At 42.3% G+C, this 24,787-nt stretch overlaps 2 protein-coding genes across 3 annotated transcripts in view; both read right to left on the reverse strand.

Moving 5' to 3' along the window:
* Positions 1-312: 312 nt before the first annotated feature.
* Positions 313-24,787, reverse strand: part of RBP1 (retinol binding protein 1) — a 57,349-nt gene continuing 32,874 nt past the window's right edge. Inside the window, 2 exon segments of the mRNA XM_061636758.1 lie at positions 313-400; positions 4,799-4,900. Coding sequence (XP_061492742.1) covers positions 347-400; positions 4,799-4,900 — 156 coding nt within the window. The 3' untranslated portion in view covers positions 313-346.
* Positions 24,015-24,787, reverse strand: part of NMNAT3 (nicotinamide nucleotide adenylyltransferase 3) — a 109,852-nt gene continuing 109,079 nt past the window's right edge. For both annotated transcript variants that reach the window (XM_061636754.1, XM_061636753.1), the window contains one exon: positions 24,015-24,364. In XM_061636754.1, the coding sequence (XP_061492738.1) occupies positions 24,313-24,364 (52 nt within the window). In that variant the 3' untranslated portion in view covers positions 24,015-24,312. The remainder of the gene's footprint in view (positions 24,365-24,787) is intronic.

Raw genomic sequence — 24,787 nt, forward strand, 5'->3', positions numbered from 1 at the left:
CCACTATTCAAGCAAAATCATCTTGTATAATATACTTATATTGAGTGTTCAAACTATATATCAAATTTAACAAACTTATTTTTTTAATCTGCGTATTTATATACCAACCAACCCCCAAAAACATTAGTACACAGTTCAGGTTTCATCAGCTTTAATCTGAACTATATGATGATGATGTTTATTCAGACTCAATTATCTCTTTTTTTAAACATGGGTAGATGTTGACCATGGCCTCTTTTCTAGGCACTGAGGGATAACAAGATATTTGTGCACTAACAGCAACTCCAGGTTTGGCAGCAGGTCCATCCACTCAATTCAGCCCTCTTGGTCTCTGCAGTTAGGCCCATCACTGTGCCTTCTGGAATACTTGCTTACATTTGACACCACAAACTCTTATTTCCTGAAAAAGAAAGGTCAATACTTAAATACTGCTTCTTCAAATACTTTGTTCCTCGGACAGAAATAATGAAATCTGCCTCAAAATCAAGAAGTATACATAGTCAAGCTTGTATAGTTGTAACTAGTATGTGCCCTCCCCCAAAACAGAGGCTTATCTGAGGACATTTTTAAAATGGCTTCTCAATATGAACCAGGGAATTCCTTATCCAAACAATAAGATGCTCCATTCTATCCTTTTTTATTGATGTGGTCCATCTTTTCTCCCGTCTCTCATTGCTACCTTTCGCACCTCAGGTGAAGGGGAAACTTGAAGGAGGGCCTCTGTGCATGATCATATGGTATGGGTAGGATCTTATTGGGAAGAGGCATTCTGTCAGTTACTGGGATCCGAGGCTGTGTAAGAATGTATAGGTTGTTGTTGTTGTTGTTATTTATATCCTGGTCTTCTTCCCAGAAGGAGCCCAGGGTGGCAAACAAAAACATTAAAAGCATTTTAAAACATCTTAAAAACAAAAGATTTTAAACATATTAAAACAAAACATCTTAAAAGCATCTTTAAAAAACAACTTTTAAAAGATCTTAAAAAGCAATTAAATCAGCACTTTGTATTGGGGCTGGGAATAAAATTGGAACCCAGTGTAGACGTGCAAAGACCAGCACAGTATGATACAATCGCTGTTAACTATCTGGTGGTCATATTCGGCACCAGCTGAAGTTTCCAAAGCCCTTTAGACTAAAAGAAACGTTATGGGGTTGTTTAAAAAAACAGACCTTTAGACTAAGCAGTTAATAGGTAGGAAGATATTTGCACCAAAAACAGAGAGGGGAGGGGAAGGAATGTCTTTGATTTTTCGGAAAAGATCAAACTTCTTTCTTTTGGACAAAGTTAACCATATTTTAAAGAAATAAATGACCTGGATGCTATGGACATAATTTGCTCAGTCTAAAGAAAAGCTTTTGATACCACTTCACAGAATAGATTCATCTAGTTGAGGAAAATCCATTCCTGGGGTGAGTGACCTAAAGGGGGTAAGTAATCTGAATGGAACCAGAACAGGGAAGAAAGATGCACCTTAGATTTCAAAAAGCACCAGAAAGTGGGCCAGATATAATGGAAGTGGTTCAACAAATGAAAAAATACTGGAACACATTCTGTTCATTTTTGTGTCAGTGAATTTGACAAAGGAATAAATGCACCAAGGATGTGTGATCTTACAACAGGGGGCCATCTATTACAGAGAAAAGGGAAACACGGTTCAGAAGAAACTCAGGATTGACCAGGCTGGGCAACAGTGGAGAAACAAGACCTACAATGGTATGGGAGTTAACATAAGATTTGTGTGTTAATTAACTTGAAAATGCTGACTTGGAAAATAAGCTGCCTGTAAATAATGGTGAATAAGCGCCTAAAGCTTATGGCAGATCACATAGATGTTATAAAAGGATTAATTTATTAACATTTTGAATATTGTCTGAAGTTCAAAAGGACCATAAAATTATTACTGAAGCATCACAGAATAATTTTCATGGCAACTGAAAGAACTACATATCAAAAGACTCTCAAAGATACAAGCTTGTGAATATTAGATATTCAAATATATAAATAAGAGGACAGTGGTATTTTTCAGGGGGGGCAGAGAAAGAAGCAGATAAGAGAAGTAATAATGCAAATAGTGGAGTTCTGACAAGAGTTCAGAAATATTCATCATATCTCTGATATGAATACAACTGATGCGTATGATTGGTCCAAAGTGGATATGAATCTCCTGGGGATTTTGTCAGTAATTAATGTTGCAATCCTAGACCCACTTACCTGGGAGTAAATCCCACTCAAAGGGATTTACTTCTGACACATACATAGGATTGCACTGTAGTTTTTCTTAGAAGCCTTCATGAAGAGTACTGTAAGGTTTGGAGGCTGACAGATCCAAACCTATCCCACAGGCAGAGCAACCCAAATGCTGGGGAGCCGGTGGAAGGGGAGCCAGAGGATAAGGAGCTAGTGGAAAGCTCCGTGGGATCCTACCACTTGGGAGCCACTGGCCCAGCTGAACACCAGCTCCATCAGGAGCCGCATGCACAAGGCAGCTGGGAAGCACTGGCTCCCACGAACAGGCCTCCCGGAGAGTAAGTGCTCCCCAGCTGCCTTGTGCCTTTGGGGGCTTCCAGTGGCTTCTTCTGGCCTTCCATCCCCCGGGCGTGCTGTCCCTGGCGGACCCTCGGCACAGCCGGCAGGCTTCTGGCAGTGCCACAGCTCAGCTGCAGTGGAGGGCTGCTTTTGGCAGAGCCCTGCACAGCTGGGAGCTTGCCAGCACAGATGGGGATCCGCAGCATCCAACTCACCCCAGCCCAGCAGAAAGGTGAGTTGGATTGCACTCCAAGTGGCTTGCTGGTAAATCATATTTACCAGAGACACCACTCCCACACACCCTCCTTTTGTCTACTAACTGCATATATACCCTGAATACCTCTAATTACTGATTCTTTACTAGGGTCTCATGCTGAGGCACCCCTGGGAGTGGAAAATTGTCTGCTGTAGCCAATGTAAAGTGGGCCTCCCTAACTGAGTGCAGCACCATCTTACAAACAACTGGGAAGACTGAAACTATTCCCTCCTTCTTTATTTAGGAACCCCATCTGTAATAACTCTGTTTTGCAGACACAGGACAAAATCAGTTCGTTAGCTCTGTGTAATAATAATGACTGCAGGACTGGCAATGCTTTAAGCAAAACAAATAATGTAATTTTTTCAGATGTGAATACTGCAGAAAATTAGCAGAAAGAGAACACTATCATGTTTTTCTTAATGTAATAATTATGTGCAACATTATTATTACTGTTACTATCATACATTTTTATAATATTCTTTTTTTCCCTCTTCAATTAATTTTTATTCAAATTTTCAAAACCAAAACAATACAAAAAGAAAAAACATTTTTATAATATTCTAAAGGTTACACTAGACATCACGTTTATGTATTAAAATTGTAATGTACCTTCTTTTTATTATAAAATAACAGCTTCAGAGGGGCTCAGTCAGGACTGGGACCACAGCACAAGCAGAAGAGTAGTTAACTCTTCCCTCCCTGCACTGTATTTCTGGTAAAAATGGTATCTCCCAGCTGCCGTTCATCCTGGGAAGCTGCCATTGGCCTGATAATTATAATAAATTATTATTAGTGCTAAGTTTGGCCCTAAGGATCTGATCTTAATTTCACTTAAGCCCTATGTAAATATATGTGGGCAGCAGTAATAAGGGCACTAGCTCTGCCTTCTCTGTCAGGCAACTGTCTGAAGTGTGGAGACTTTTGTATCTGTGGACCTCCTTGTGTATTTTAGCTCTCTGAAATGAGGGGGTGGAGTCATGGATAACAGACAGTTGCCTTTCATGACTGACAAGTGACTGAAAAAGCAACAGAGGAGGTGGAGATGGCATGCTTCTCCCCACTGTCCCTCTCTCATATGTTTACATTGCCCTAATTGCAATGCCTGTAGAGGGCTTCTCCTGTATGTAAATTCCATTGAAAGCTATAGGGCCTACTTCCAATTAAATATTCCTAGAAGTGTTGGTATGGAAATAGTCATCCCATTTTACACATGACAAAGAAGTTGAGAAGTGGGATTCAAGGCTATGTCTCCAAGATCCAACCCATACTATCATTACAACCCTTCATCCTGTTGGCTTTGATGGAAAAACAGACTTGAAATTTCCATCTATCCAGAACTTCAGTATCAAGGAACTCACTTGAATGTTTACCAAGTCAGCATCCTAAACAAATAGTGAAATGCATTTAGTAAGCAGGAAGTTCTCAGGGATGGGTTTGTAGGACTTTCAGCAGTGCTATAAACAACTACTTGAAAAAGGAGCAGCAATAAACTTTATTAGGTGTTACTATCTCAGAAAGTCAGAAATAACAGTTAGAAAGAAAATGACACTTTCAAAACTGAATTGCTCTCTTTCATTTCCCAAGTTATAAATAATTCTAGCTTTAAAACGAAGAATAAGAAAAAGCTCCTCTCCCCACACTTATGACCTATGTTTTGGGATGCAAAAATCTTGCCCATACCCACACTGTTAATATCACAGAGTGAGTCAAGGACACTTCTATTACATGCTTTCTCCTGTGTAAACAGATCAAATCAATATGCTAGGGAATTAGAACAGTTCATATAAAGATTTCTTGAATTTAGAACCCTGCTGTTTATGAAAGGGACATGTAAAAGATTTTTGACTTAGAAGTAAATCAAACACAATGCCAGTGCTTAATTACTCCAGAGTTAGCCAATGTAATGTTCAAACAAACTGTGGATTATTTTATTTAGCCACACAAACAAATAAAGGAAGCGGGGAGAGGGTTGGAGAGAGAAGATATATATTTAAAACATTGCATGCCCTTACCAAGTGCCTTTCATCTCCTTCAATCCACTGGGTCCAGCCATGGCCTTCTTTTTGTCCTTTCTGTACACAAAGAAGTTTATCTCCATCCCATGTCACACAGGTCTAGGAAAATGCACGACCTTTATCAGTGTGATGGTAGTTTTCAATTTCATCAGGTAGCTCCAAATCAGGTCAATTTCCTTTACGAAACAAAACTCAATATTGAATGGAGGAGCTATCTCTAATGCAGTTTCTTCCAACAGAAGGCAACTGGGCATATAGGACATTATTTCTTTAAGGTGGCATCATGTTATGAAATAACAAAGTTAATAAATGAAGAGCAATAATTCAGTGTTCTTGCAAGTTGCATGACAAAACCCAGTCCATAGGGCTTCCCCACCCCACCTGCCCATAAGAAACTAAAGGAAAAACACAGATAACTTGGCACTGGGTGATGTTTTTATGGAAAACCAGAACCAATCTCTCTCTGTAAATATATTTAGCAGATCCTAACAGAACAAACTTGAGGCAGTCCATTTTGCCCACCTGAAGTGCATTCATCACCAGTCAATATGGAACCCATTTTGTCCCATCTGGCTTTCACCAGTCAAATTAGGTGTTAGGTCTGGCTTTTAATTGGATGCTTTCATGCACCATAGCACACTGTCTTCATTATGGACAATTAATGTCCCATGGAAATGAGGTTTGATTGAGCTTCTGATTCCTAAAAGTTCGTCCAGATTCAAGTGTCAGATAATGTGAGCTTTCTCTGCAAACTAACTGGGAAACATATAACAGGGAGCTTGTGATTACTTGTGTGACAGTCCAGAGACCCACATTGTAGCTCCAATAGTTACTACTGACTGTGTGCATAAACAATAGAGATCCCTATTTGAGGCTGAGTTCATTAATAGAAACATAGGAAGCTGCCTTATACTGAGTCAGACCATTGATTCATAGAGCTCAGTATTGTTTACACTGACTGGCAGCAGCTTTTCAGGGTTTCAGGCAGGAGTCTCTTCCAGCCCTACGTGGAGACACCAGGGATTGAACTTGAGATCTTCTGCATACACGGCAGATACTCTGCCACTGAGCTATAACCCTTCTGCACTAGGTTTATGGATTGGATTTTGTCATGACAGAGAAATATGAGATTATGCATGGTGTGGAGGAAGTGAATAAGAATTTCCCCACCCAGGGCCATCCAAGAAGCTGAATGGTGTGAGATCAAGACAGCCAAAAGGAAGTACTTCACCACACACCACATATTTAAACTATGGAATTTGCTACCACAACGTATCATGATGGCCAGCTTAGATAGGGGGGTTAGACAAATTCATACAGGATAAGGCTTTCAATGGCTACCTACCAGTCATGATGGTTTTATTACCTTCAGTATGAGAAGCAGTATGTCTCTTAGAGGCAAAAAGTCTTCCTTCAAAAAATGGAAGTCTTGTCCAAATGAAGAAAATAAAAAAGAACACAAACTCTGGCAAAAGAAATGCAAGAAGACAATAAGGGATGCTAAAAAAGAATTTGAGGAGCACATTGCTAAGAACATAAAAACCAACAACAAAAAATTCTATAAATACATTCAAAGCAGGAGACCATCTAGGGAGACGATTGGACCCTTGGATGATAAGGGAGTCAAAGGTGTACTAAAGAACGATAAGGAGATTGCAGAGAAGCTAAATGAATTCTTTGCATCTGTCTTCACAGTGGAAGATATAGGGCAGATCCCTGAACCTGAACTAACATTTGCAGGAAGGGATTCTGAGGAACTGAGACAAATAGTGGTAACGAGAGAGGAAGTTCTAAGCTTAATGGACAATATAAAAACTGACAAATCACCGGGCCCGGATGGCATCCACCCGAGAGTTCTCAAAGAACTCAAATGTGAAATTGCTGATCTGCTAACTAAAATATGTAACTTGTCCCTTGGGTCCTCCTCCGTGCCTGAGGACTGGAAAGTGGCAAATGTAACGCCAATCTTCAAAAAGGGATCCAGAGGGGATCCCGGAAATTACAGGCCAGTAAGCTTAACTTCTGTCCCTGGAAAACTGGTAGAAAGTATGATTAAAGCTAGATTAACTAAGCACATAGAAGAACAAGCCTTGCTGAAGCAGAGCCAGCATGGCTTCTGCAAGGGAAAGTCCTGTCTCAGTAACCTATTAGAATTCTTTGAGAGTGTCAACAAGCATATAGATAGAGGTGATCCAGTGGACATAGTGTACTTAGACTTTCAAAAAGCGTTTGACAAGGTACCTCACCAAAGGCTTCTGAGGAAGCTTAGCAGTCATGGAATAAGAGGAGAGGTCCTCTTGTGGATAAGAAATTGGTTAAGAAGCAGAAAGCAGAGAGTAGGAATCAACGGACAGTTCTCCCAATGGAGGGCTGTAGAAAGTGGAGTCCCTCAAGGATCGGTATTGGGACCTGTACTTTTCAACTTGTTCATTAATGACCTAGAATTAGGAGTGAGCAATGAAGTGGCCAAGTTTGCTGATGACACTAAATTGTTCAGGGTTGTTAAAACAAAAAGGGATTGCGAAGAGCTCCAAAAAGACCTCTCCAAACTGAGTGAATGGGCAGAAAAATGGCAAATGCAATTCAATATAAACAAGTGTAAAATTATGCATATTGGAGCAAAAAATCTTAATTTCACATATACGCTCATGGGGTCTGAACTGGCGGTGACCGACCAGGAGAGAGACCTCGGGGTTGTAGTGGACAGCACGATGAAAATGTCGACCCAGTGTGCAGCAGCTGTGAAAAAGGCAAATTCCATGCTAGCGATAATTAGGAAAGGTATTGAAAATAAAACAGCCGATATCATAATGCCGTTGTATAAATCTATGGTGCGGCCGCATTTGGAATACTGTGTACAGTTCTGGTCGCCTCATCTCAAAAAGGATATTCTAGAGTTGGAAAAGGTTCAGAAGAGGGCAACCAGAATGATCAAGGGGATGGAGCGACTCCCTTACGAGGAAAGGTTGCAGCATTTGGGGCTTTTTAGTTTAGAGAAAAGGCGGGTCAGAGGAGACATGATAGAAGTGTATAAAATTATGCATGGCATTGAGAAAGTGGATAGAGAAAAGTTCTTCTCCCTCTCTCATAATACTAGAACTCGTGGACATTCAAAGAAGCTGAATGTTGGAAGATTCAGGACAGACAAAAGGAAGTACTTCTTTACTCAGTGCATAGTGAAACTATGGAATTTGCTCCCACAAGATGCGGTAATGGCCACCAGCTTGGACGGCTTTAAAAGAAGATTAGACAAATTCATGGAGGACAGGGCTATCAATGGCTACTAGCCATGATGGCTGTGCTGTGCCACCCTAGTCAGAGGCAGCATGCTTCTGAAAACCAGTTGCCGGAAGCCTCAGGAGGGGAGAGTGTTCTTGCACTCGGGTCCTGCTTGCGGGCTTCCCCCAGGCACCTGGTTGGCCACTGTGAGAACAGGATGCTGGACTAGATAGGCCACTGGCCTGATCCAGCAGGCTCTTCTTATGTTCTTATGTTCTTAATACCAGTTGCTAGGAATCATGAGTGAAACTGTATTATTGCACTCATGTCCTGCTTGTAGACTTCCCATAGGCATCTGATGGGCCACTGTGAGAACAGATTGCTGGACTAGATGGGCCCTTGATCTGATCCAGCAGGGCTTTTTATGTTCTTATGAGTTGTACAGTAGTGAAGCACAAGTTGCACAATTCACCATTACATTAAAATATGTGGTAGCAATGAGGTTCTTTAGTAAGAAGAAAATAGCTTCCTATATGTTTTCCATCTCTATGGCTAATAGCAGCTGGCATGGGGAAAGAGGATTTGCAATGGGGAACTGGTGTTGGGCAAAGGTAAACAGCCTTCCTCAGCGTCACAGTCCCAATCTAAGGGCTCATCCAAATGGAGCGGGATAATCCACGTTTTCCATATCCAGTTCGTCACCTGACAGTCCTCACTTTGCCTGTTTGTTCGCTCTTTCCCAATTAAAAAAAATGCTGTTTTTGCGCCAGCACATGCAGTGGGAGGATCCGTACTTCTTCTCGCTCTTTCCCAGCTCCACCCATAACACTCCTCCCTATCAGCCAATTGGTCCGCAAAAATGACGTATGCTCCTCTCCCCTTTGCAACAAAGCATAATATTGCGCATGCGCTTGACCGTAACAGCGCAAAAGTTTGAATTTCCTGTGGGTGTAATGGAGTTCCTTGCCGCTGGCCACTCTGGAGCAGCGTGGGTGGTGGTGCTTATATGCCAATAATTCCTGTATTTTGTGTGCTTGTATTTGAGATATAATGCAAAAATGAATGTATGTGTTTTTGCCTTTATGCATAGTAAACATTTTGGAGATAGACAGGGCTGGCAAGTCTCAATCAGCAGACAGAGCAGAAGGCTGCAGGCAAAAATGAAATCCTGGTCTGGAGCCAGGGATTCCTAGCCAAAGGATGCTGAATGCACTCTGGAGAGGGGGAATGGGCGCCTGGGTGCCTGGCATCCCTTCCTTCTCCATCACCTAATGCCCCTTTTGCTTGGCACCTTGCCTGGCAGCACCCCCTGCCAGCTGCTGCCGGGCTGCCTGAGCTCTCCTCCCCTTTTCTCCACTCTGGCTGGCTTCTCTCTGATCCACCCTTGGGCTTCCAGGGTGCTCTAGCCCATGACTTCGCCATAGGAGCGGCTGGAGTGAAGGGGCTGCAAAAACGATCTCCAGCTCTCCCGAGGAGAGGGCCAAGGGCTCCAGGGGCTTTGCGGGGGATGGGGCATCCCTCCGACAGCCCTCACTACCCCCCATCTCCCCCTCCCCCTCCTCCCCAACAGCCAGGCTTGCACTGCAACCGCCTGCTTCCTTCCTTTGCTCTCCCTCTCTCTGCTCCAGCTGCTCCACATTAGGCAGCTGTTCCCCCCCCTTCGCCAAGCCGCCGATCAGCTGGGCTGAAAGCTGAGCCATTAGAGCACCCCACAGTTGATTCGGCAGCCCCCTTCCCTCTCCGCTCAGCTCTCCCTCAGGCTGGCGAACATAGCTTCAAGTAGCCAGTGGGAGAGAGGCTCCTGAGAGGAAAGGAGTTGCCTGGGAGCCTCCCTGGTGTCTCCCCCCGCGTGGGGGTGGCTTGGCACCACTGCCCGCTCTCTCCCCAGCTGGCCCTCACCACCAGCGACCCCTTCCTCCGCTCTCCTTCCAGAGCCTCCTTAGATGGTTGCAGGTGGCCATCTAGCAAACCACTTATATGCCAATAATTCCTGTGGGTTTTTTGGTTGTATGTGCGATATTACGCAAAACCAACTGTATGCTTTTCTGTGTTTATGCATATTAATGTTTCTGGAGATACACACGGCTGGCAATTCCACTTATTTCTCCAGAACAGCTCCTCCCCATTCTCTCTCTCTCTCTCTCTCTGCCTGCCTCTCCCTCTGTAGGTAGGCGGCGGCGGCAGCATAAGGGAAGAGCCACTGTGAGTTCGCTAAAGATTAATGGCTGTTGAGCTTCTGCGCAAATGCGTTTTTTTGCATCTGCGCAGTAGAAATTGCCAACGCCTCCCCAACACCACACCATTGCTCTGATTGGTTCTGTTTTCCCGGGCTTTCCCCAGACATTCGCGCACATGCGCAAAAGTGGAAATACGTGATTGGCTGGGGATGTGGCAGGGGTATGGGGAAACGCCCAATGACCACCCATGGAACGCCTCCTGCTCTAAAGTCCACGGTATTGCATCCGAGCCCCTAATGTTGCAGCGGATGATTCCCGATTTAAAAAAGCAAGTTGCATTTTTTGCGGTAATGCCAAAGCGGATTTAACCGCACGAAAATGCGCAAAAGCAGGCAATGACATATGGACGACCGAAAAATAATGAATACACAAAGCGATCATGTCACACATTATACAGTCGTCTGGATGAGCCCTAAATTGTCTCCTTCTCACAGATGGTTTTAGTCAACAGGAGAGCACGATGCATTGTAGAGCCAGATGTAGACAGATACATTACGCATCTCTGGCATCACATCTAGATTTGTGTAATGACAAAAGACGTTAAACATCCTTAGCAATAGTTTTGCTTACCTTTAAAAAAATACTTCACTTCCATCTACCCTCTGAAATAAATCTGAATGAAGGGACATATATGAAGATATTCTCAGTTTAGTACATTTGTCTTATAGGAATGAACAAGGTGTTATTACCACACTTGTTCAGGACATGTGTCTCTAAACACATCTACATACTTTTCTCTGTGTTTAGGGAATAAACAAAGATGAATTTAGCCCCAATGGTACCAGGGGGAAACTCTTTCCAATGTGACTCTAGTTGCTTTCCACCAGAGGCCAGCCCAATGTCATTTTACGGTTCCATAGCATGCTGTTCAAAATACACAGGAGCTAAGCATGGGCAAATCAGATAAAGAATGCCCTCATAAAGTCTCATCAGGGATCAATGGAGGTGTCAGAACTTTTCCAGAAAATGAGTTTTTTATTGAAAAAGTGTAACAAAAACCAATGAAATAGTTATCCATGAGAGTTCCCAGAGAAATAGAGAGGAAAATAGGGAGAGAGGGCTGTGGGAGGTGAGTTGGTGGTATGGCATAGCTTCACCCTGAGAAGAGGGGAAATAAGGAGAATAGTTACAGTAAGACCGAGAAAAGGGCAGGAAAATCTCCATTTGCTAACATTCATGCATAGCAACATTCATATCTGATACAAAGAGGCTGATATCTGATACAAAGAGTGGGTTTAAAAAAACACAGTGAGAAAAATACTGCACATGAGCTATTGAATAGTAAACTCTTCTATAGTTCAGATTCTGTGTGTATGGATAATTTGTTGATACAAAGCAGAAAGGGTAGCCATGGTCAACAAATTAAATACTATATAGAGTAAATTCAGCTGATGCTAACTGAAACTAGATTCACTAAAGTCAATGGAAACTGCACAGGTGTTAAGCCAAGATGTGGCTGGAAATAGGTTGTGCCTGCCTAATGCCCAGTTTACCAACAGGAAAGAACTCCATTCATCACAAGCACTGCGATCACTCACTACAGCTGATTCAGTTGACAAGATACAAGACGTTTCTCTACCAGTAGGGGGAGCCCTCGTTCAGCATTTTCAATCTTTACAAAAGCCAACTGACCTTGGGAAAATAATTTTTATAGTTCCTTTTTACCAATCTATATTTTACGTGATTTAGCATGGCTTTGGAAAGACAGGAGACAAGGGACTTGTCAACCCAGCATTCTCTCATAATCTATGATTTCCAGTAAACCAATTTGTCATCTTTTGGAGGCATGAATGCACACTCATACAAGTGGAGTGCTGTGTCTGTGTGTTGTGCTTTCATTAATACTGTATGTACTTCCCCAGAAAATTCAAATAGGGCAAACACTATACCAAATACAATGCAGTCTCCATTTGCTTCAAGAGGACCTGCACAGGGCTCCTGTACAAACACTGGCAACAGAGCACCAGGTTTTTTCCTTCAAAAAGCAGGACAATGGAAGACCAGCCAAACCCAGAATGTGTAAACAGGAGTGCCTGTTCTTGTGATGACATAAACTAGTTGCCTGCTGGTTAGTTCAAATCAATATCCAGAACTCTCAGCCTCTTTCATGGTTGTCAGTCACCAAATTAAAATGACAGGAGAAGCTATGCATGGAGCTCATGTTTGGACCTGGAAGCCCCATTCATTCTCTGGCTCACAGTTCTGCCAAGCTTCTGCCAAGCTTCCTTGCTTATCCACTTCATTTCTGTCAGCCTCTCTTCTCCCTAGGACACCTGCTTTGCAAACAGAAGGTCCCAGGTTCAGTCCTCTGAAATCTCCATTTAGTAAGCTTAGATGTGAAAGACCTATTATGTGCCTGAGACCCAGGAGAGCCACTGCCAGTCCGAACAGACTGGGGTAGCCAATGCGGTGCCCTCCATATGTTGTAGACTACACCAACCCAAGCAGCATAGCCAATGGTGAAGAACGATAGGAGGCGGAAGAGGAGTCCACACCATGTGGCGGGAGCTATGGTGCTTGTCCCTGGAGCAGACAATACTGGAACAGATGGCCAAAAGTCGAACCTGGTAATAACGCAGTTTCCTAGATCTCTGGGAAGGTTTGCTCTGGCCTTACCTTTTGTCTTGCCCCCTTCTTTCTTTAGAATCCTTTTTCCAACTGACTTTGCCTCACTTCCTTTAGCTGCTGTGTCTCTTGTTCAGCTTCCCTGCTTATCAGTGCCAGGTCCAAGTCTTGGATGGCTGTTTGGGACAGACACCCTTTATGGGCTGCACTACCCCGGCAAGTGTACCTCAGGAGCAGGAAAGCTCCTGCCAGAGGGCCTCATTAGGTCCACCAGGCCATTTTGCCCATTTGTCCACCTGCCAATCACCCGACATCATATATGAGGAGATAAAGAGGCAGCTGGGCTGGGCCAAAAGCACTGCACACTTGGCTTCTGAGGCACTGACAGTCAGCGGATTATTGGTGCTTCAAAGCACAGCACAAGGCTCTTTGCAAGCACCTGCTAGGCTGATCGTCAGGGCTTCAAAGCACCACATCACCTGACATGGTGATGCCTCACCCACCTGTCAAATTTGGCTTACGGGGGAGGGGGGTAGAGGCAATAAGGATCAGCCAGATCCAGCTTCCAACCACAGTCTACCTTCTCACCACCATTCTGGAGCAGGTTGAGGGAGGCTCTAGGTAGTGCCCAAGCATGCTGAACCTGGACACTGGCCCTCTTGCTTACCCAACACTGCTGCCCCAACAGGATCTGGGGTCTTTAGAAATTCAATTTAGTTCACATTTTTACTGCGAACCTGCCTAATTCACACTTCCTGATACAATCCGTGAACCAAAACACAGCTATCCTTCAAAATTTGGTGGTACAAAATTATGGAAAGTATGCACAAAAATGCATATGTTAGTGAAAAAATATATGCATTACATGAGGGAAAATTGCTTGTAAAAATGTTTGTATTAGGAAATGTGGATTAAAATGGGTATCAGGCAAAATGGGCACGACGATACAGATTTCTTTTGGTGAGGACTTTTTTTAAATTGCAAACTGATGTAGAAATGTGGAGAACCGAACTTAAGATTGGAAAAAATGAGGAAGTGAAAGAACCCAACAGTGACAGATTCATCCATCCCTATTTAGAAATACCAGGTCATTATCAAGGTACAGACATTGCAATAAGCACAGCTTGATTTATCCTCTTGTACTTATTTATGGTTTCCTCAAGCAAATAGGACTGAGATCAGTGCTTAGCACTCATCTGAGAAATCTGAATGTTCTTTGAGTAGTGAGTTGTGTACACAATTTTATTTCAAATCCTTTTGACATTGCTTTTGAAAAAAGTTTAAAATCTTTTAATGGAAACTCATTATCTTCCTCCACTCTTTTAAAAAGGTGTGTCCATTGTAAAAATAAGATCTATTTAGGGCTATTTACCAAACACCAATCAAACAAACAAACCAAGGCAACATAACCAAATGATAATGGTCATTTTTACTGGGCCCAACTGAAAAAGTCTTATATTTGGAGCTCCGTAACTTGAGCTCTGTTTTCTATTATGTTTAGGCTGCGGTAATCTTAGTATTTGGTAATGTTTATATAATATCTATATTGGGTGACATTAAAAGTCTGTGAAGCATACACATAATGTGCATGGGACCAGTAATATCTTAGAAAACACCGTTATGTGCTGCATGATGGAAAATATTGGCTTTCTGATGGCAACTTTGATTTCTCTTCATTTTTTCCTATATGATACTGATTTAACATGACTTGCAGCACAATCTTATGCACGTCTACTTGGAAGTAAATCGCATAGAGTTAATGGGACATTCCCAGGTAAGGGGATATAGCAGCTGGTAGGGCAGTGTGGGTGGGGCTCTGTTGCTCTTCCGGCTTCCCAACACCACAAGGCGCTGCCACAGACCAAGAGGGAGAGGGGCAGATGCAATCTGATGCTCCTGCTGCCTCATCACATGCTGAGCTCCCCGCACCTCACCTTTCCCCCCTTTTGATCTGCGGTAGTGACCCGTGGTGTTGGGAAGCCAGGAGAGCAACTGAGCCCCACCTGCACTCCTCCACTGGCCACTACTGGATAGAGGACTGCAGCCTTGAATAATAAAACATACCTAGATGATCAGGACTGCGCCAAGACCTTTTCTGCCCTTTTTAGGACAACATGGCATTCCCCAGTTTCTCCCATTGCATCTCCTTCCCCCAATATATACTGACAGCTGAAGCTTACTTCAATGATGGCAATGGGATAGTGCTTCCACTGCACCTGGGGACAGCAAGACTAGCTTAGGAAGCACAGGTCAGGCCATTTAGCACACACAGTCTTGTCCTCCAGCAGCTTGTTACCACTCTCCCCACATCATTTAGACAATCCTTGCGGGGACTCTTAACATTCATACTGCCTGTGGAAGGCTGCACAGAAGCATTTTCTATTAATCATAAAAACATCACCACTACTACTAGAAATGATCATTCGTACTAGTTGTGTTTATATTCCAGCTTTCATAAGTGCTCAAACAACTTAACACACATTGCCATAGTAACCTTTTTGACAACACTGTCAGATAGACCAACAATATTATTTCGATATTGCAAGAGAAGTGTTGAGGGTGAAAGCACCTCTTTTGCAGTATGGGAATAATAATGGTGCTGAAGGCCACCAACTAGATTCATGGCTGATGAAAAACACTGAACCACAGACTTTCTCAAATTACAATCTTAGTTGTATTCATTTCTCTGTTTGGGGGGCATGATGCTCATTGACTCCGGCAGCTACAACTATCTGTCCATTTTGGTTCCTTTCAAGCCGCATCTGCACCATACATTTAAAGCAGTATCATACCACCAGAGGGGTTTAATAGTCAATCCCTCTTCCCAGGGTACCCTGGGAATTGTAGCTCTGTGAGAGGAATAGGGGGTCTCCCAACAACTCTCAACGCCCTTAACGCACTACAGTTCCCGGGATTCTTTGGGGGAACACCATGATTGTTAAAGTGCTATAGTATTGCTTTAAATGTATGGTTTAGATGTGACCACATTGCCTCATTTTCCCAATCTTAAGTTCACTTTACTACATTTCTACATCAGTGAAAAAAAGATCTCATGAAAATTTGTCAGCATTTCAATGCACATTTTCTTCTAACACAAACATATTGCATTACCTTTTGTCTAATAGACACATTTTTGCAAGCAATTTCCCCTAATATAATTCACTTTTGTATGTTATTTTCAATTTACAATTGTTTATTTACAATTTTATGCATACTTTCCCGTAATGTACACATTTTGTGCACTTTTTTTTGGTTGGAGAACTGCATTGCAAAATTAAGAAAAGTGTGAATGTCACAGGATAGCTGTGTTTCAGTTTGTGTATTGTTTTAGGAAATGTGAATTAAGTAGGTTGGATTAAAATGCAAAGCAAATTTCTTCTCCCTTCCTAGCTCCAATGGTGGTAACTACTGCTGAAGGTGCTTAGACATGACCTGGCTATTTAGATCTTGTTCCCTGGACTCTCCCTGGCCCATTCTACCTGGTGTGGGAAAGCAGAGCCCTAACTGACTCTAGCTACTGCTCCAGCTGCTGTTAGGGGTACCTACAGAGCACCACTCGCTTTCATGGATGTGAGGACAAAAATTAGGGGTGTGTTTCTGGTCCTCCTATTGAGAGAAGAACTCATGAAGGAAAATGTCCTAGGTTAGAGCTAGGGGGTGAGGTACTCCAGGTGAGAGATGACCTGCCCAGGAATTTGTTGGTGAACGTTCTTGGCATGGACTATGTGGGTTGTGGAGGTGACTGAAGAGGAGAATGTGATGTTCCTGTATTAATGTATATATGGTAAGTGCTGTTTGTATAGAAGATACATGGTAAGTGGAATGAAAGAGGAGGGGGGAGTAAATGAGCAGTAGAATGCTGGATGATTGGCTGAGTGTTTGGATGGCTGAGAGTATAAATGGAAGGATGACAGTTGAATCTGGGTGGACGTTGGTGGGTTTTAGAGGTGTTTGAGAGGTGTTTGGTGGACGTTAGTGGGTTGTTTGAGAGGTGTTTGGTGGACGTTGGTGGGTTTTAGAGGTGTTTGAGAGGTGTTTGGAGCTGGGTGTTTGGAGGTGGATGTGGGGAGAGTGTGGAGTTCGGATTAATACTAAGACAAGTATCACAGGAATAGATGAAACCATATGCTTATGTGCCTTTATAAAGTAATCTTGTTATTTCTAATATTTAATAAACACTATTTTGGTTTACCAGAGGCCTGATCCTTGGCTGGGGAATATACAGACCAGAGGGGAGGGCAAGGTACTTACCAAGGCTGAAGGGAAACTGTAACAATTGGTGGCAGCGGTGAAGGGAAGAATATAACAGCACAAGTATCCAGAGCAACCCAGAATTATATGCATTCTATATAGATCAAAGGGATTGGGACAGCTTAAGCACGCAGTCACAGAGGTAACCTGATTGAGAGAGACTCAGGCAGAGTCTCTGGGAATACTGGTTATAGGACGTGACTGGTGGTGCTGCCTAGCAGGGGGATCTGGTGAGGTCTGTGCTAGAGCGGAGAGAGAAACCATAAAAAAGGACAGTCTGGACTGGTGGAGTCCCTGGTGGTGCCTAGTGACAGGCAGTAGCCACGAGCAGGTAGGAACCTGACAGGGAGAGCCAGGGAAGGGCGTCACAGAGAACATGTCTTCTCCTGGTCTTATGTTAATTGGCATCAAAGCACCTGCACTTTCTGCTGCTTCTACTTTAATGCTGCTGTTTCGATAGGGTTGGAAATTATTTTAATAGTAGTGTTTGGATTTTGATATGTATTTCTATCACTGATATTTTAGAGTTTGTGGTTAGCTACTGAAAGGTATTTTAGTTAGCTAAATGTGATGCTTTTTTGTGATGATTGTTCTGATTAATGGAGGGAGTTGATTGTTGCCATGTTTAGCAGGAAAATGTGAGGAAGAATATTCTTGTGTTAGCTGGCTGTATGTGGATATAAAATGATAGGATTTATGAAAGGTTTTTAATGGATCTGGCATACTTTGTAGCTTTTACAGTTTGGCCCAATGGAGAGGGTTGAACCAGCAGTGGACCGCTGTGACTTGTTAGCAAAGCATTGTGAGGATAAAATTGCTTGCATCCGCTAGGACTTTGATTTTATTTATTTATTTATTTATTTATTTATTATTTAACATTTTAAAACATCATAAAAACAGATCCTAAAATACATTAAAACAAAAGTGTTAAAAACATTTTTTTAAAAAACAACTTTAAAAAAGGGTTAAAAACATTATTAAAAGACATATTAAGAAATTCTAACACAGACTGGGATAGGTCTCAACCTAAAAGGCTTGTTGAAAGAGGAAAGTCTTCAAAAGGCGCCGAAAAGATAGCAGAGATGGCACCTGCCTAATATTCAGAGGGAGGGAATTCCACAGGGTAGGTGCTGCCACACGAAAGGTCCATTTCCTATGTTGTGTAGAAGAGACCTCCTGATAAGATGGTATCTGCAGGAGGCCCTCACCTGCAGAGTGCAGAGATCAACTGGGCATATAAGGGGTAAGACAGTCTTTCAGGTATCCTGGTCCCGAGCTGTATAGGGCTTTGTACACCAAAACTAGAACCTTGAATCCATGTTTTTGTCCCATGGTGGCTCTGGCAAGTGCTGGACAGATTGTTTTTACAATGCAATTCATAGAAACCAATGTTAGCTTTAAATAGCATGGGTGACTGGAGGCATTCAAGAGGCAGTTGGACAGCCATCTGTTGGGAATGCTTTTATCTGGATTCCTGCATTGAGCAGGGGGTTGGACTTGATGGCCTTATAGGCCCCTTCCAACTCTACTATTCTATGATTCTATGATTATAGCAGGTGAATCTCAGGAGGTACCTGGAACACTGTTAAGCACTTTTCCTGCCTTTCGATTCTTCCTTATAAATGCCCCCTTTCTTCCACATTCACAGTACCTGAGTACTTATAGTTTTGGGAACCTGCATTTGCTGAGGTAACATGTAAATTCCACCCTGATGTATGTAACCTTTTAACACCATCTAAATTTTCTGGGACCTCTTTCACCCATTACAGGAAGCAGAGGAAACATGTTTGACTTTGCTTTGTATCTTAACACATCTGCTGTAATGCACAACAGGAAAACACATATATTTGAGCTATATGTGTACTGGGAGCTCACACACTTTTCTCATGAAGAAGTGCAATATATTCCTTTGTACATTACAGTGGATGCATGAAAGCAGAAAGCGCAAGCTATTGGCACTCCCCATAATGTACTAAAGGGCCCCAGAAAGCATTGCAACATTGTGATATTACTGAAGTTCACTAACTAAATCAGAAACATTTAATTTTTAGAATAAATATGCTTAGAAAAAGCAGCCTTCTTTTCTTTTCCAATCCACATATGCTGGAGCTGTGATTAGAAAGAGTCCTACTGGAGGTTACACGGAGAAAATAAAATATTTCAGCTATCCCACGCCCAGGAAACTTCATTATTCTTTGCTAACTAGAATGTTTTGCTTGGTGACTCCTAGCTGGAAGATGCACATTTTCTTTAAAATGTAATTTAGCTTCATAGCTTCTAGTAATAATACTGCTGGTTCCATTTCCAATTGGGCATGAAACATACTAAATCTTCCCTGCTGCTCTTCATTCACTTAAAATAAACATACTTCTTTAAATTATTATAAGCATTTCCCATGGCACTCAGCACTGACTACAGAAGGGACCAAAACATTGCCTATGAGAAAAGAATAGGCAAGGAAGACTGTACACAGCAGGTGCAGAGAATTCCCTAGAAGGCAACATGTGTTCACCCTGGAGATAACACCTGTCATGAAAATTGTACAGTTCTCATGGTTTCTAAATTTTGAGCTTATAGACCTCTCTTCAGTTAGTATATTCCATTTAGAAAGCAAAATTACTTGTTAACAAAACACACCACGGGAGTGAAATATTAACAGCAACATTTAGTGCTGCTAGATTATACAGCCACAAGAGTGGGTGTATACTATAGTCAGCATGGATTTTTCACATTCTGCAATGTTAAATTGAAAATACCCCCCATGCCATTCTGATGCTTCCCATAAGCTCATTTCAAAACAAAACCTTACAAAACTTATAGCCCTGAACTCAGAAACGCTTGCTTAACAACCCTCTCAATTTTCATGGCGATACACAAAACAGTCAGAGAATCAAGAGTTCAAAGTGTAAAAAGAGAGAGAGAAAACAGACTCCTTTGGGACTTTTTTCTGTCAGAGTTCTCATAATTTCAATTAATTTTGTTGAAATTAATTAAAACTCAGCCATGTTCACAGAGTACCTGTAATCCTATTACTGACCTTGCCCCATATTGTTACCTTCATCTTCTGCAGTTTAAAAGTTAAAAAAATGACTGGCTGAATTTTAATTAATTTAAGAAATTTTGCACTGAACTCAATGATAATGTCAGGCATGCTCAGTAAGAACCAACTGTCAGTGTTCTAAAAGCCAACTTCACAGCTGCTGGGCTTGCCTAATCAGGGGGCCACACCCACGCCAGACCTTTATTTCACTTTAGACAGTCATGGCTTCCTCCAAAGAATCCTGGGAAGTACAGTTTGTGAAGGGTGCTGAGAGAAGACTCATAGTCCCCTGACAGAGCTCCAGTGGCCAGACTGGTTTAACAGTCAGCTGCTCTGATTGAAGCTCTGTGATGGGAACAGGGCATCTCCAAGCAACTCTCGGCACCTTTCACTAACTACACTTCCCAGGATTCTTTGGGAGAAGCCATGGCTGTCTAAAGTGCAATAAAGGTCTGGTGTGGATGTGGCCAGGGACAGCTTTGGTTTAAATTTGGGTGGGATGCTACATGTGTGTGCTATAGAATAAAAAGGTGGGGGAAACACTGAAAAAGCATGATACTGTTCACAATGTTTTCCTTTTGGAAAGGAAAGGGGCTTCCCCTCTGCCCAGTGCCCACCCACCCAATCTCCTCCCCTCTGCTCCCCCTCCCTCCCCTTCCTCCCCTCCTCCTCCCCCTCCCTCCCCTTCCTCTCCTCCTCCTCCCCCTGCCCCTCCCCCAGGTCAGTTTCACCTATCCTAAGCATGATTGCACAGAAGTAAATCCCACTGAACTCAAAAAGCATGCAAATGATCATAGAATAGTAGAGTTGGAAGGGGCCTATAAGGCCATCAAGTCCAACCCCCTGCACAATGCAGGAATCCAAATCAAAGCATTCCCGACAGATGGCTATCTAGCTGCCTCTTAAATGCCTCCAGTGTCGGAGAGCCCACTACCTCTCTAGGTAATTGATTCCATTGTTGTATGGCTCTAACAGTTAGGAAGTTTTTTCTGATGTCCAGTTGAAATCTGGCTTCCTGCAACTTGAGCCCATTATTCCGTATCCTGCACTCTGGGATGACCGAGGAGAGATCCCGGCCCTCCTCTATGTGACAACCTTTCATGTACTTGAAGAGTGCTATCATATCTCCCCTCAGTCTTTTCTTCTCCAGGCTCAACATGCCCAGTTCTTTCAGTCTCTCCTCATAGGACTTTGTTTCCAGTCCCCTGATCATCCTTGTTGCTCTCCTCTGAACCTGTTCCAGTTTGTCTGCATCCTTCTTGAAGTGCGGAGACCAGAACTGGACACAGTATTCAAGATGAGGCCTAACCAGTGCTGAATAGAGGGAAACTAATACTTCATGCGATTTGGAAACTAAACTTCCCTTCCCCTCCTCCTCCCTCCTATCCCCTCGCTTGTGCCCCTCCCCTCCCCCTTCCTTCACCCCTCCCCTCCTCCTTCCTTCACCCCTCCCTTCCCCTCCCCATCCCTTTCCAATCCCCTCCTTTCTCCTCCTCCCCTTCCCCCTCCCCTCCGCCCTCCCCCCTCCTCCTCCCCCATGGTCAGTTTTACCTGGCCGAGGACTACAACCTGGGAGACCAGGGTTCAAATCCCCACACAGCCATGAAGCTCACTGTTCTCTTTTATGGTCACACTGGTCAGACATGCAAACTGTTATACAATGCAAACAAATGTTATAAATGACAACAAAATACACTACAGATATCAAATGACCAAAATACAGGACAAATCACAACAGACAGTAAAACACACGGTCTTCTTTGTCCATTCATTCATACACTGGTAGTGACTTCTCCCCCTTTCTTTGTGGCAAAAACAAGCATATGACACACCTAGTTCTTGTGAAGGTTCAAAGATCCTCTGTGGTTTATGCACTTCATCATCATATGTGATTAAATTTGATATGTGCCCAGGTATGTGTGCATGCACACAACCACGAACATTTTCTGCCTAGTTTCTGTAAAGGGATTTTCAAAATGCAAGCATGGAAATGTGACGTTGTGGTAAGGATAGTCTGTGTCTGCCTGCTATGTGATCTGTTAGCATATTTTTTTGCTTTTCCCAGTTCTTTGTATGAAATCAATTTCTCTTAAATTTCAACTAAATACCAAATCATTACCAGTTATGAGCAGGGTAGCGATGGATTGCAGTGGATTACCTGTAACCTATATTGCTTTGGCATTTGCTCCAGGGAAGAAGAAGAAAGAAGTCCATTTGTATTTCACTATTGTGGAAGAACAAATCAATTTTATGGTATGCCTGTCTGACTCAACTGCTTGTGGGCTGTGTGTGACAAGGTCTATAATTCTATCATGAGGATGCTAAAAGATGCAACTGGACCAGAAAGATGCATTAGCTAGTCCAGGCATGATCAGGAGTTGGATACAAACTCTATTTGTGTGTGAAAAAAGTCCCACAATAGTAATTTCTGCCTTTGGTTTTTACATATCAGTATTCTGAGACATCCCTCCTTTTTATCCTGTTTTGGGTTCATTGGTGAACTGTAGAATGGTGAGTCTTTTAAACCCCTTTAGAAATATAAGTCTGAATAAGTAATAGCTTTGAAAAACCTATAATTGATGAAATGCAGAATGCTTCAAAAGATTTTCAGACACTTTTTGCAGCATCCTGCGGGGAAAAGCTCTTTATAGCATGCATGCTATATATGATTTGGCCTTTAAGGTCTTAGTGTATAATGTAGGGTTGCCAGGTGTCTGCTTTTTGGCCAGATACACCAGCTTTTGGGGGTCCTCTCTGGGTCTCTGGGTGAGTCACCTTAATCTCCAGACTCTCAGCTTTAATTTGTTTTAAAAAATTAAGTTTCTAGATGGTCTGGTTCATGAGATATACACCAAAACGTCAGCCCCCTCGCAACTGTTAAATCTGTTTAACAGATCTGTTAAATCAGCTCATAGCTCTAACCTCGCCTTTTCAGGATTGTGGCCAGTAAGTGAAGTCAACGATATGATTTTTGACCTCCAGACAGTGCCTAGACCTCATTGCAATGCCAGAAAATGGTTGTTTTTTCTCTGTTTATCTGAAAATCTCATAAATTGAGTAAGTATATAGCTTTCATGGCTTTTTTTCCTTGTGTGCAGGAGTCAAACCCTGGGCTGTTGAAGAGGGCAGTGTTTTGAAAACCTTCCCAATGTGAAGCTTTAATCCAATACTCACTCTTCTGGGAGTAAAGCTAAAATGCTAATCCCACATACCCGGAGTAAACCCCATTGAATTCAATAGGACTTACTTTTGAGTAGACATGGTTGGGAGTGTGCTGTAAATTAATGGGACTTTTGAGTGAACATAGCAAAGAATTGTGTTTGTGTTGTAAATCTCTACCCCTCCAATCCTATTTTTAAAGCAGTTAGGCAGGTATCACATTTACTTAGGTATTACAGTTTTTATTATGTAGGAAACTAATACTGATTTTTTAAAAAATGCTCTGCAATGACCAACTGGTTTGACAATAAACTATTATATGGGGTCTGTGTATTTTTACATCTGCAGTGTGTGTGTGTATTTGCAGTCTTTCCAACAACCCTGTGAGGTAGGGTTGGTGATTGGAAACCAAGGCAGCTCACAATAAGAAATAAATCCCTTTAACATCCAATAACCATAAAACAAGTATAAACAGTTGCAAAACAGCTTAAAGTGGCATGATTCTAAAGTTTGGGTTGGGTGAATGAATGTTATTTATTTATTATTTGATTTATATCCCGCCCTTCCTCCCAGTAGGAGCCCAGGGTGGCAAACAAAAGCACTAAAAATACTTTAAAACATCATAAAAACAGACTTTAAAATATATTAAAACAAAACATGTTTAAAAACATTTTTTAAAAAGCTTAAAAATATATATTTTTTTTAAAAAAGAAAAGGTTTAAAAACATATTAAAAAGCCATTCCAACACAGACACAGACTGGAATAAGGTCTCAACTTAAAAGGCTTGTTGAAAGAACAAGTACCTTAACATGTGAGGTTGCAGTTCTCTGCACACTTCCCTGTTTGAGTAAGCCCCATTGAATGCATTGGGACTTGCTTCTGAGCAAACAAATATAGGATTGCACTATAAATATCTTTACAGGTTGTGTAAATAATAAACATATTTGATAGGCATGCTTATGCAAATATTTCTTCATACTGTGTTCCAATAAGTATTTGATTTCACACTATGGTTGTAGATGATTTTTTCTTCTACATTTTAAGTGTGCCCTTCTTCCTTGGAGTGGTCATGGTTCTCTGTTGTTTTCATCCTGAAGGACAGATAGGTTAAGAAATGGTGAGTAGCTCATGGTCACCCACTACACCTTATAACTTATTTCAATTTCTGGAAAAGACTATAATAAAATAATAATAATAAAATTTTATGTTTGAGTCGCCTATCTGGCCGAGTTAACGGCCACTCTAGGCGACGTACAACATACAATACAATACAATAAAATCAAGAGGACCACAATTCATCTAAAACCCCGCTCTTCAGATTAATGATCACATTAAAACTAACCCACCCCAGAGATCCCATAGGCCTGCCTGAACAGCCAGGTCTTCAGGGCCTGGCGGAAACCTATCAGGGAGGGGGCATGGCGAAGGTCAAACGGAAGGGAATTCCAGAGGGTGGAGGCCACAATTGAAAATGCCCTCTCTCTGGTCCGTACCAGCCTCGCTATCTTAACTGG

The sequence above is a fragment of the Rhineura floridana genome, chromosome 7 (assembly GCF_030035675.1).
Source record: "Rhineura floridana isolate rRhiFlo1 chromosome 7, rRhiFlo1.hap2, whole genome shotgun sequence".
NCBI lineage: Eukaryota > Metazoa > Chordata > Lepidosauria > Squamata > Rhineuridae > Rhineura > Rhineura floridana.